This window comes from Oratosquilla oratoria, chromosome 11 (assembly GCF_046742065.1).
Source record: "Oratosquilla oratoria isolate Oo_2021 chromosome 11, ASM4674206v1, whole genome shotgun sequence".
Taxonomy (NCBI): Eukaryota; Metazoa; Arthropoda; class Malacostraca; order Stomatopoda; family Squillidae; genus Oratosquilla; species Oratosquilla oratoria.
Genome location: NC_134787.1, coordinates 44,497,676 through 44,510,175, shown reverse-complemented (window position 1 = coordinate 44,510,175; position 12,500 = coordinate 44,497,676). Strand labels below are relative to the sequence as shown.

Sequence of the window (12,500 nt, the reverse complement as noted above, 5' to 3'; positions counted from 1 at the left end):
TTCTCACTTTTTTTTTCAATGACCCTCACCCATTCTCTCCCTCCCAGTCCATCTCTCCCCCCCTCCCTCCCTCTCTCTCTCTCTCTCTCTCTCTCTCTCTCTCTCTCTCTCTCTCTCTCTCTCTCTCTCTCTCTCTCACTCTGTGTCTATAGTGTATCTCTCCCCGCCCCCCCCCCTCTCTCTCTCTCTCTCTCTCTCTCTCTCTCTCTCTCTCTCTCTCTCTCTCTCTCTCTCTCTCTCTCTCTCTCTCTCTCTCTCTCTCCCCTCTCTCTGTTTCGCTTTCTGTCTATTTCTTCCCCTCTCTGTTTCTCTCTCTCTCTCTCTCTCTCTCTCTCTCTCTCTCTCTCTCTCTCTCTGTCAGTGTATCTCTTTATAGCTTTGTCTTTGCATTTTCACCCGTGTTATCTTCTTCCCCTCCTCATCCTCCACCTCCTCCCGTGTCCTTCCTGTTGACAGTCATGTGCCTCATCTCCTCCTCTTTCCCCTCCTCCTCTTCCTCCTCCTCTTCCCCCTCCCCCTCTTCCTCCTCCTCCTCCTCGTCCACCACATTGTCTGCCGTTTGTTGTGTCATGCACCCTAAATATCTTCATCTTTCTTCTTTTTCTTCTGCTATTTTTAATATTTTTTCTTCATCGCCTTCCCCTTCTTTCCTCATCATTGTCACCATTTCATCCCCATCCTCTTCCCGTTATTTTCTCCTTTACTCATCGTCATCATTTCCATTTTCCTCTTTTCTTGTTCTTCCCTTCTTTATTCTTCTTCCTTTTTTCTCCTTCCTCTTCCTCTTTTTTTTTTTATCTTTTTCACCTTTTCCAATTTCTTCTTTTTCCTCCTCTTTTTTTTCTTGCACTTCATCTTTTACCCTTTTTTATTTTTATTTTTCCTTCCTCATCTTTGATTTTTTGTATTCGCTTTGTTATTATTTTCTTCCTCTCACGTTCTCTCATCTGCCATTTATTTCCTTGCAGTTGTTTTGATTTATATCAGTTGTCGTTTCATTTGCGTATTAAGCGTCAATGTATTATCTGGGATTTCAGGGACTGTAACACCAATTCTCACGTCACATGGGTTATTAGGCTGTTCATTTTGGCGTGGTTCTTTTGGGTGACTTCGTAATTGGCACAACCTTTCCTCGAAGGTTGACATGATCTGTGTACTAGTCTCCCAGCGGCAGAACTGTAAAAAAAAAAAAAAAAAAAAAAAAAAAAAAAAACAAAAAAAAAAAAAAAAAATAAAAAAAAAGTAATAATAATAATAATAATAATCCAGGTAGATGATAAAACTTCTCCCTCCCCCGTCTCTCTCCCCCCCACACACTTCACCATCACTTTGAATAAAATCATCATTCGGCGGCAACGAGTAAGAAATACTTCAGATAATTTTTGTCCGTTGATCGAAGGCATCCTGAGGAACTGCAAAACCTGTTGAATGAGATCAGCTGGCGACAGCTAGATATTACTAAACGTGCTTCCTCTAAAGGTCCATCCCATCGCTACAATAATGTTCCCAGAGCTGAATTAAGTCGTATGACGCTTGGAAAAAAATATTGCAATGCGTCACTGTCCTGGGGAGAGAGAGAGAGAGAGAGAGAGAGAGAGAGAGAGAGAGATCAAAAGCTGGAGAGAGCCTTCTCCGTTGTCATCCTTTCTACAGTCTCATCCTCGTCCCTTCCGCCGATGCAGGGAAGGAGCGTGGTTGTTAACTTTGGGTGAATAAAATGGCCTTGTGGCCTTGTGGCAGGGCATGAGGTGTGTGATGTGGTGTGGTGTTGGGGGGGTTTCCCAAATCTGAATGAAATCTCCCGACAGTGGCCATAATAAAGTGTATAAATCGTTAGGACTCGGTGCCCAGTATGATGAGAATCGCCCAGCGGCAACCTGGGACCGAAGAGGTCCAAGGTTGACCTTCCGAAGGGCAGGTGACTGCCACTTCCCCCTGGGAGACCAAGCAGCACCTTGGGCACAGGTGAAGGCTTCAGTCGCAGCTGAGAGTCTGCTGGTGTGGGCTCTTTTTCTCTTTTCTTGCAAAGAGCTGCGGTCACACATTCCCTCTTTGTAACGCTGGGCTTCCTCAAGGTCGGCTCGATAATTATAGACTCGTTAGATTAATTATTACCCCCTCTCCCTCCCTCCCTCTCCCTCTCTTCCTCTCTCCCTCTGTCTTTCCCAACTCTTTCTCCCTCTCTTTTCCCTCTCTCTCCCTCTATCTTTCCCAACTCTTTCTCCCTCTCTTTTTCCTATCTCCCTCTCTCTCTCCCTCTCTCCCTCTCCCTCTATCTTTCTCAACTCTTTCTCCCTCTCTTTTCCCTCTCTCTCCCTCTCTCTCTCCCTCTATCTTTCCCAACTCTTTCTCCCTCTCTCTCTCCCTCTCTCCCTCTCCCTCTATCTTTCCCAACTCTTTCTCCCTCTCTTTTCCCTCTCTCTCTCTCTCTCCCTTCCTCCCTCCCTCTATCTCCTGCCATCCTCCCCGTTCTCCTCTTCTCCCTCTCTCGTCCTCTCTCTCAGTTTCTCCCTCCCTCCCTCTCTTCTTCTCCCTCCCATCGTCTCTCTATCTCTTATCCCAGTCCCGCATTGCCTACTTGCCTCCCTGTCCCTCTCTCTTTCTCTCTCTCTCTCTCTTTTTTTTTCTTTCTCGTGTCGGTCGGCCTGCCAACACCGCCCACCCACGCCCGTGCCCACCACCATCCCGGAGGCTCGGTGTGCCAACATTTATCCTTGGGTGTTGCCAGCGTTTCCCTCCAAACCCCATTCCCTACCAACATTAGTACCAAACGAAATGTCAAACTGCCTCGATCTTTGCTTCTTCCTCCTCCCTCCCTTCCTCCCTCCCTCCTCCCTCCTCCCTCCTTCCTTTCCTCCTTCCACCCCCTCTCTTCTTCCTCCGCCTGACTCTCATCTCACTCTTTCCCTTCCTCCTCCTCCTCCTCCTCCTCCTCCTCCTCCTCCTCCTCCTCCTCTTCCTCTTCCTCCTCTTTTCTATCCCTCGTCCTCCTCTTCCTTTTCCTCTATCTCGTCCCTTTTCCTTTTACTCTTCGTCTTCACGTAATATCTCTTCTTCCTCATATACTTCCTCCTCCTCCTCCTCCTCTTTCTCCTCTTTCTTTTCTCGTCTTTTTCTTTTTACTCTTCCCTTTCCTGTTACACCTCTTTGCCTTCTTCATGTACATCCTCTTCCTAATCTTCTTTCTCTTCCCTTTCCTCCTACTCTTCTTCCCTTTATACTTTCTTTTCCTCCGCTCCCATTTCCTCCTCTTCCTCCGTCCTTCTTCCTTTTCCTCCAACTCCTCCACTTCCATCTCTCTCTTCATCTCCTCCTCTTCCACTTCCACCAACTCCCTCCTCCGGATCCACAACCACCACCTCTTCCTCCTCCTCTTCCTCCTCCTCCTCTTCCTCCTCCTCCTTTGTGGTTGTTAGACGTCCATGTTTGTGAATTCACACACGTGCTGCCTCCGGGCGACTTTATTCACGCCAGAGAAAGACCTTTGGGTCCTTGAGGCCGCCACTGTGGCGCTTTAGTGCTGTGTTCCTGAGGAGGACACCTGAGGACATTTTGCTTCAGTGACGTCCTTCGCTGGTGTTGTTCTGACAGACGCCAGCCGATTTTATTCAGCTGAGGTGACATAGGGTAGATCGTCATCTGGCTGTCGTCACATTATTTTATTCACTCTGGGGACACTGTGGTCAATGGCTGCAGGTATTCTCTGTATAGGTTTTGGTTTGGCGAACACAAAATTACTTGTACAGATATTGTCAGTGGTTCTCTCTCTCTCTCTCTCTCTCTCTCTCTCTCTCTCTCTCTCTCTCCCCACGGGGATTCCCATCAACCGAATAAAATCATCTGGCGGCAGCAGAAGACTAGGGAGATAAAGATGTTCCCCAGTCTTCGTGAACCAGCAACAGCTCCCCCAGAAAAAAACAAAAGAAAAAAACAATAATAGTAATGGTAATACATGAATAAAGTGAATAGATGGATATTTGACGTTTATTTGATTCGCTTTTATTATAAATAGTATCCGTGTTTATTATTATTTATTTATTTATTTTTATCTAATTTATTTTATATGTATATTTTTTATTTGTTTATTTTTATTGTATATTTTTTGCGGTAAATAATTGTATCTTTAGTGGAGTAAAGACCTTCATTAAGTTTGTGACCACGCGCTGCGGCCTTGGGTCAGCGAGACCCTTCGGGGATCGAGCCCGAATCCTCGTACTCGCGAGGCCTGTCGGAACTCGACCGCATGTCTCGACCATTGTCCCCTTAATACAGATAATAATGCTCGTATCACATCGCTCTCCACCCCCCCCCTTCCTCCTTCTTCCCTCCCCACTTTAAATCCACCCCATCCTTTCCTCAATCTACTCCCTGGAACTCCCCCCCCCCCAAGATTTCTCCAGGACCACCCCAACACACACACACACACACACACACACACACACACACACACACACACACACACACACACACACACACACACACACACATGTGGCATTATGAGCATCAGGAATCAAAGGATCTTCCTTTCAGCTGACGGCGGCAGTGGCGGCGCTACTGAATAAGGCCGAGTGGTGGTTCTCGAGAGGCGCCGCCGTCGCCTGGAGGGGGGAGGGGGGTGTATCCTGGCAGCAGCAGCAGCAGCAGCATCGGCAGGCGAGGTCGGGCCGACCCCTGACCTTCGGGGGCAACCCGCCGCTGATTAAAGTTGAACAAGTTAATCCCCAAGCGCCCGACATCGGTATGTGTGCGCGCTTGCGAGTGCTCCTTCAGAGGGCGAAGAATGGGTGAGTTCTGGCGGTGGGAGGGAGTTGGTGCCGTGGAGAGGAAGGACGGGGCACCCCTTGTGTAGGTGTTCTACTGAAGGATGTATGTGCCCCCCGCAATTATGCTGATAGGATTAATCCTTTTTGATGCTGACGTGGACAGGCTCTCAGGGTGACCGTCCCCCGAGGATGTACAAGAGCTGTCTGGACTGTAGTTCCACAGGGGAAGGATTCTGAACAAAATTCAAGGAGGACTCTTCTTGTGGTCAAGTGTTGGGAGTCTTGTGGGAAAGGCGCAAAGTGAGGGCTGGAGAGAAAGGTGGGTGGGTGGTGGGTGGGGGATTAACTCGCAGGCAGGCGAGCGTTACACATTTTTTGAAAGAGTATCTTTTTCTGACCAAACGATAGTTGTAATGTGAACATAGGTCGAAGGTCATCCCAAAAGCCTTGATGGTTGAGCGGCTAGGGAGACATAAGTGGAATGAAATCCGGTGGCTTCAACCAGAACATAAATGGACATTGAGCTTCCATGGCTTTATAAGAAGAAGAAAAAAAAAAAAATCAGAAGTCGAAGGCGTCTCACAGGGTCCACCGAACTGAGTCTCGGGATTCAGGTGGAATATTCTGGATCCTGGAAAGCCTCCTTTCGATGTCCTGAGAGGCTCTTCCTTCGGACTTTTGCTTCAGGCTGTACTGAAGCCCCAGGTAGGGGTTGAGGGTGGGTTAGGGGAAGTCAAGGTGTTATGGATGTCTACAACAGATTATAACACTCTTCAGGCAGCATCAGCAGGTGTAACCCGCTTGACTCAGAGCTGCCACGCCCTGAAATTTGTGTGGGAGTGCGAAGGGTTGCGCGCGCCAACGCCGAAGAAGGGACGGAACATTTTGTGAGAAATATCCATCAGAAAGTTCTTCGGTATGGATGGGAACGTGGTCATGCTATTTTACAAGCTCTTTCATGGGCTCTAGAATGTGATCTTTCACGGAAAATTGACTCTACCTCGGAGATGGACCTTCAGGCAGGAAGGCAGGCGCCATTCTCGGGCAGCACCATCCTGCAGGAGGAGAGGTTGAAGCAAGCATAAGTCTTTCATTGCCCCTGAGTCTCCTGAAGGGAGCGCTGTAGTGTTCATACGTGGGTCATGGTCATGTTCTCCAGGAAGCTGCAGGTTGTCTTGTGCCGTGGCCATCCATGTTGGCGGATATTTCTGTACATTATCTTCCCCTTTTCCCCCTCTCCCCTTGCCCTTCTCCCCTCTCCCTCTCCCCATTTTCCCCCTCTCCCTGTCGCCCTTCCCCTCACCCTTTCCCAATTCCACTACCTCTCTCCTCCTCCCGCTCTCCCCTTCCTTTCTCCCCTTTCTCCTCTCCGTGACCTTGTAGCTTTGTTCTGTTCTTCCCTCCCCATGGTATAGCAGTAACCATTGGGGGAGGGGAACCTACATCTCCCCCCAGCAAAGCCCCCCGAGCGAGGCATGTGTATTCGTACACTATATAAGCTGTTTGAGTGGTTACATTGTTTGAACAGCCCAATCAACTCTGAATATCTCTTTAGATATTTTGTTCTAGTTGACGCTGACCAATTTTAATCGGCCGATGTGAAACTTCGTGGCCTTCGGCAGGCAGTTCCTCCTCCTGCGTAAGGTAGGCGCTCCATGTCAGGGCAGGTTTCAGCATTAGGTCCTGCCAACGGGGTTTCGTCGACTCTCGAAGAATCCTAGTGGAGGGACGTGGGGTGGGGTGGGGGTCCCTCGGCTGAATAAAATAGCTTAGCGGTAGTTAGAACAGGTGTACAACGAGAGAGTATTCCAGGACAAGAAGGATGGAAGCTGCCAGTAGCAGTGAGATCTATGTACACGTTGTTTGGCTCACCTGCTCACCTGCTCTTATGTAACCCGGTTTCCTCTGGTCTCTTTGCAGCTGAAGCAGCAGCAGCAGGTGCAGCAGCAGTTCCTGATGGAGCAATACAAGCAGCAGCAGCAGCACCTCGCCGAGCAACATGAGCAGCAGCTTCAGCAACATATCAAGGTACAGTTGCACAACTGTTTCTTCATTTTTTTCTTTCAATTCCTAATCTCTTACACACACCTTCTCCTCCCCCTCCTCCTCTTCCTCCTCCTCCTCCTCCTCCTCCTCCTCCTCCTCCTCCTCCTCCTTTCTATTTCCAGCATTTATTTTCTAGTTTGTCACCCCCTCCTACTACACCCTCCACACCGATTTCCTCATCTTGTTCTATTCAGTCTCCACCACCAGCTCTAGTTTACGTCCCTCACTGTCACAACCACCTCCTCCGTAGCTGCCCGTCAATTCCTCCAGTCCCCCGCTCGACCTCCTCCTTCTCCTTCGAGTAGTACTACTTGGCGGTCAAGGAGGACGTTCCTCCGTCATCTTCCCTTGAAACATCAGTGCTGCTGAAGGCACCAGCACTGTCGGTGGCACTGTTTGATTCATTTCTCTTGTGCCTCCCTCCCTCCCTCCCCTCATTTCCACCCCCCATGGGCATAATATTCCTTCTCCCCCAGTTTTGTTCTATCCTCCTTCATCACTCCCCCCTCTCCTCCCCAACTCCCACTCCTCGAATGAGTCCCCATCCCCAACTGACATCCATCCCCCCCCCCACCCCCACCCCACCCTCGGTCTCCGTTGACGCTTTTCGCTCGACCTCCATCCCTTTCCCCTCACGACTGTTCCTGTTGTCCGTCTTGCCTCTTAATTTTCATACACCTTCTCCTCCTCCTCTCCTCCTCCTCCTCCTCCTCCTCCTCCTCCTCCTCCTCCTCCTCCTCCTCTTCCTCTCCTCCTCCTCCTCCTCCTCCTCCTCCTCCTCCTCCTCTCCTCCTCCTCCTCCTCCTCCTCCTCCTCCTCCTCCTCCTCCTCCTCTTCCTCTTCATCCTCTTTTGTCCCTTTTTATTTCCACGGGTTGGACCCAAGTTTTATGCTGTAAGCCTTCAATAACCTGCGACCCGTTTTCTTTGAGGTTGCCTGCTGGGTCGACGGGTGCGCGTTAGGATCTCGCTCGCGCACTTCTGACGCACACTGTATTGTATATTACATTGCACGAAATGTAGTTTATACCCACACATAATACACACACACGCACACACGCACACGCACGCACGCACGCACGGAAGCACGCACAGTACGACACACACACGCACACACACACACACACACACACACACACACACACACACACACATACACGCACGCACGCACACGCACACACCATGAGTACGCCATGAACACGCAGCACGTAATGTCTGTAGTGTACATATTCTGCACTTAACGTGCACCATGTAAATATTGCACGTAGCGTACGTTTGCACGTAACGTGCGCAGTGTATATATATAACGCACGTAACGTATACGCCTCTCAAAGCGTACGCTGTATACACGTAATTACGTGACCGGCATGGAACACAAAATACACGTAATAACGTTCACGCCGCCTCACACTGCACGTATTTCTATACGACTGCACGTCTCGCTATACACAAGAGCTGATGGGAGTTCGTTGCATGAAGGACTCCGTTAGGTGGAGCTTGGAGGTGGTAGCGAGTGTGGAGTACTTGATGAAGGAGACGAGGGCTGTATTGTGACGTCTTTAGTAAGACGAAGATGACTTCGCGTTGTCTTTTTTTTCTTGAAGGTTGTAAATAGTGTTATGGTGGTGTACGTTGATGTTGTGACTTGCAGCTGGTTAAATGATGTGGAGTAAAGTGTAAGAAGAATAAGAATGTCGACAACATAAGTTCAAAATTTGTAGAAACAGAGAGGATGTGGTGGACCCTGTTGTATACGAGAGTAATGCGATTTTAGGTGCCTTATAAACAGATGGGGGACGGAGTTCGCAATGGAAAATGGTTAAATCATGAGAGTCGAGTTGTAGGTAAGGTTTAGGGGTGGGAGCTGGGAGTAGAAATATTAATAAGTGAAAGAGAAAGAGAGAGGGAAGTTTTTGTGAGAGCACGCATCTTGGGGTACTCCTATGTATATGTCAGAAAGTCACAGTAATTAAATATATAAAGGCTAACAACCTGACAGGCTAACGACACGTGAATGACGTCATGTCGCTCTGACCGGGGGGGTCTTTTGAATTCCGGTGACGTCATGTCGTCGACACTGACGACAGTTTGGAGAAAATACAGGTAAAGATTGTTGTGGACTGTGACCGTTGTTCATGATTCCAAAGTCTATTCGTCACGATGTTTGATTGTGTCGTTAGGTTTATTATTATGAGTTACTGTCGGGTGTCTTGTATTTAAAAGTGTTTAAGTAGTGTCTGTTGTTCGTTTATCAGAAATTCACTTTTTTTTCTTGTACTCAAGAATGCTTAGATGGTTATGAAGAATTTTGGTGATAAAGATATGATTTCGTGAAGATGTAGGTCGCCTGGGTAGATAAGGGACGGTATTATGGGTTCGCCACTAGACTTTAGTGGGTGATTGATCTCTGATGCTTACCTAAGACAAGCAGAGTGAAGGAATCTGGAGTTCGAGTCAGCGCACCAGGGAACACGGTGACGTCAGACAGCATAACATATTGTGAGAGACTACAAAATGGATTAAGGGAGAAGGGGAGGTGGAGCTGTTATTGTGAGTAGGTTTTTAGAAAGAGAAAGAGAGAAAGAGAGAGATTGTGGAGAAAGATGGAACATATAATAAACATGTATTGTTTGCAGAGAGTAGAGAAGATTACAGTGAGAAGACACAGGGTGGAAGGAGGGGGTGAGGGGGAGTTGTTTGCTGAGCGAGAGTTTACAGTAGAGGAGAGTAATACCTTCGGACTTGTTTCTCTTCTTTGTTTACACCCCTTCTCCTCTCCTCCTCTCCCTCCTCTTCCTCCTTCTCCTCCTGCCCCTTCTCTTTCTCCTCTGTCTCTTCCCTCTCCTCTCCCTCCCTTCATCCTGTACCTCTCCATCCTCTATTCTTTTCCCTCCTTCTCTCCATCCTCCTTTCCCTGATCCTCCTCCCCTCCTCTCCCTCTCCCTTCTCCTCTTCTTCCCTTTCTCCTTCTTACCTTCCCATTTTCCCTTTCCCACCTTCCCCTTCTTTCTGTCATTTCTACTCAATCCCGTGTCTGAGTATTCGCCCCCCTCCTCTTTCCTCCCCCTCCCTCTCCTCCCCGATTATCTTCCTCTTCTTCCCCCCCCCATAATTTCTGAAGGCCCACCCTTTCTTCTGTGCTTTCTCCTGCCCTGTATATTCCTTAGAAGGACTGATAGCTGATGAGGGGCGTAAAAAAATTCGAAAAGGAAACTGCGAGTTCAATGTTTTTTTTCTTTTCATTTGCCTCCAGTCCTTCTGTTCACTCTCCACTCTCTCTACGATTATGTAAGAAGGAAGGAAAATTCTTGCAGACGATAAAAGATATGTACAGATAAGTACGTATACACACACACACACACACACACACACATATATATATATATATATTATATATATAATATATATATATATATATACATATACATATATATATGTGTGTGTGTGTGTGTATATATGTATATACCGTCGGAAGGGGCAAAAGTAGCCACATGGGGTAAAACTGGCCATTGTCTTTGTTACATATCTAATTATAGCAGATAGACAGGGGTATAAAACCACCAACTACAATGTGATTTTGTATAATTCCTCCCTTTAATTTTTTGACAAATATAGGTATGTAACAAAGACAAAGGCCAGTTTTACCCCTTCCTACAGTGTGTATGTGTGTATATATATATATATATATATATATATATATATATATATATATATATATATATATATATATATATATATATATATATAGTGGGGTTCCAACTTCTCTTTCCTCTTGGGTCCAGCACGTGATCCAAAACCATGGTCAATTACACACACGCGCGCACACACACACACACACACACACACACACACACACACACACACACACACACACACACACACACACACACACACGCACGCATGTACATGTGGGGTTTGATAGTATCCGTAATAGTTATTACAATGACCTGTATAGTTGTCATTTTCGTTCAAGAATTTACAGTTACAGAGGTCACGGATAGTCGTAAGTACCTAAATTTAGGAAATGAAATTCCCCCTCAAAATACATGACCTTCACACATATTCCATTGTTCCTGGGCGCCGGGTTTCATTTTGTTTCGTACAAAGTTTGAGCGATGCTTTGTGGATTGTGTATTTAGTGTTGTTCCAGAGCTCCCAAAGTGAAATGATTTGTGGGTTCTGTGTTGAGCGTTTGGTTATGGAATAAAATGGGCTGTGAAGACTTTATTATTATTAGTATTTATTTATCTATTCACTTATTATTTAATTAAATCTCAACATAAAAAGGGTTGTGACTGACGTCAAGGTTGTGACGTATTCCGCACGTGACATGGGTTATGAGACGGAAGCTGTTGTTGCCAAAGGGTTTTTAGGACATAATAGAAATTCGGTGACGTCACACGTCTTTGTTTCCTGTTTAGCAACATACCTGAGGCTTACACACACGTACACACACACACACACACACACACACACACACACACACACACACACACACACACACACACACACACACACACACACACACACACACACACACACACAGACCCCACCTTCTCGTAGTTGGAAAAAGAAAAATAATCGCCTGGCGTTCACCAAAATATAATCAGGAAAATGTTTTGTTGTGTCGAAGGGGTAGAGTTGTTATTTTTGAGTTATTATTGTTATTATTATTGTTGTTATTATTATTATTATTATTGTTATTATTATCATTATTATTATTATTATTATTATTATTATTATTATTTTCACTATATATGTGTGTGATTTTTTTTTTTAGCATCTTATCGGTATCTTTTGTACTGTGGAATGACAGTAGTATATTTTGCATAAATGTTCTATAGAACCCTTACATTGTGTTCATTTGCATACTGTCTGCGTGTCGAGTTTAATACTGCCATTGGTTCTATAGAGTCAAAGGCTTTTTCCAAGTGTGAAAAATGCTTTGGAGGGTGCAGTCTTGCGTCACTTGTATTTGTTATCACTCTGTTTAAACATGTATTTCGTCAATCATGGTATACAGAAACGTACTTAGGTTGTGAGTGGGTGTGGGTGTGGGTGTGGGTATGGGTGTGGGTGTGAGTGTGAGTGTTTACACGCGCGCTCTAGTGGTCCTATCAGTGTTTGTGTAATTTGATGATGATGTTTTCCTTATACAGTATATGTTTTTTCTTTTAGCGATAGTTTATTTTTCGTTGAAAATTCGTGGTTTGGGCGTTACTGCATTAGCTGTTGCTTTACTTTCTGCATTATTATTATTATTATTATTATTATTATTATTATTATTATTATTATTATTATTATTATTAATTATGTTTGTTTCCTTTTGTCATATCGGCTGACACACAAACATCCTTAAATCTGGATTTTTAAAATTTTCTTTCACATGTAATCGTATCACGCCCTCTTTTTCTTCAATTGTCAACATTAGTCCATCCAATCTTTATTCATACGAAAGTTCCAGAATCTCGTTACCAAAGGTGCTTTCTAGATTTAAGCACAATGTAATGAATGTAAGTACAGTAATTAGATCGATTTAGTTTACTGCTTGTCCAGTGTGTGTGTGTGTGTGTGTGTGTGTGTGTGTGTGTGTGTGTGTGTGTGTGTGAGAGAGAGAGAGAGAGGGTGAGTGAGTGAGTGAGTGAGTGAGAGAGTGAGAGTATGTAAACTGACGATAGCGTTAAGGAGTGTG

At 46.0% G+C, this 12,500-nt stretch overlaps 1 protein-coding gene across 26 annotated transcripts in view; it reads left to right on the top strand.

Moving 5' to 3' along the window:
* The window catches only part of LOC143029778 (histone deacetylase 9-like), a 454,521-nt gene that overhangs the window by 366,835 nt on the left and 75,186 nt on the right, over nt 1-12,500 (top strand). For all 26 annotated transcript variants that reach the window (XM_076192726.1, XM_076192709.1, XM_076192718.1 and 23 more), the window contains one exon: nt 6,684-6,791. In XM_076192726.1, coding sequence (XP_076048841.1) covers nt 6,684-6,791 — 108 coding nt within the window. The remainder of the gene's footprint in view (nt 1-6,683; nt 6,792-12,500) is intronic.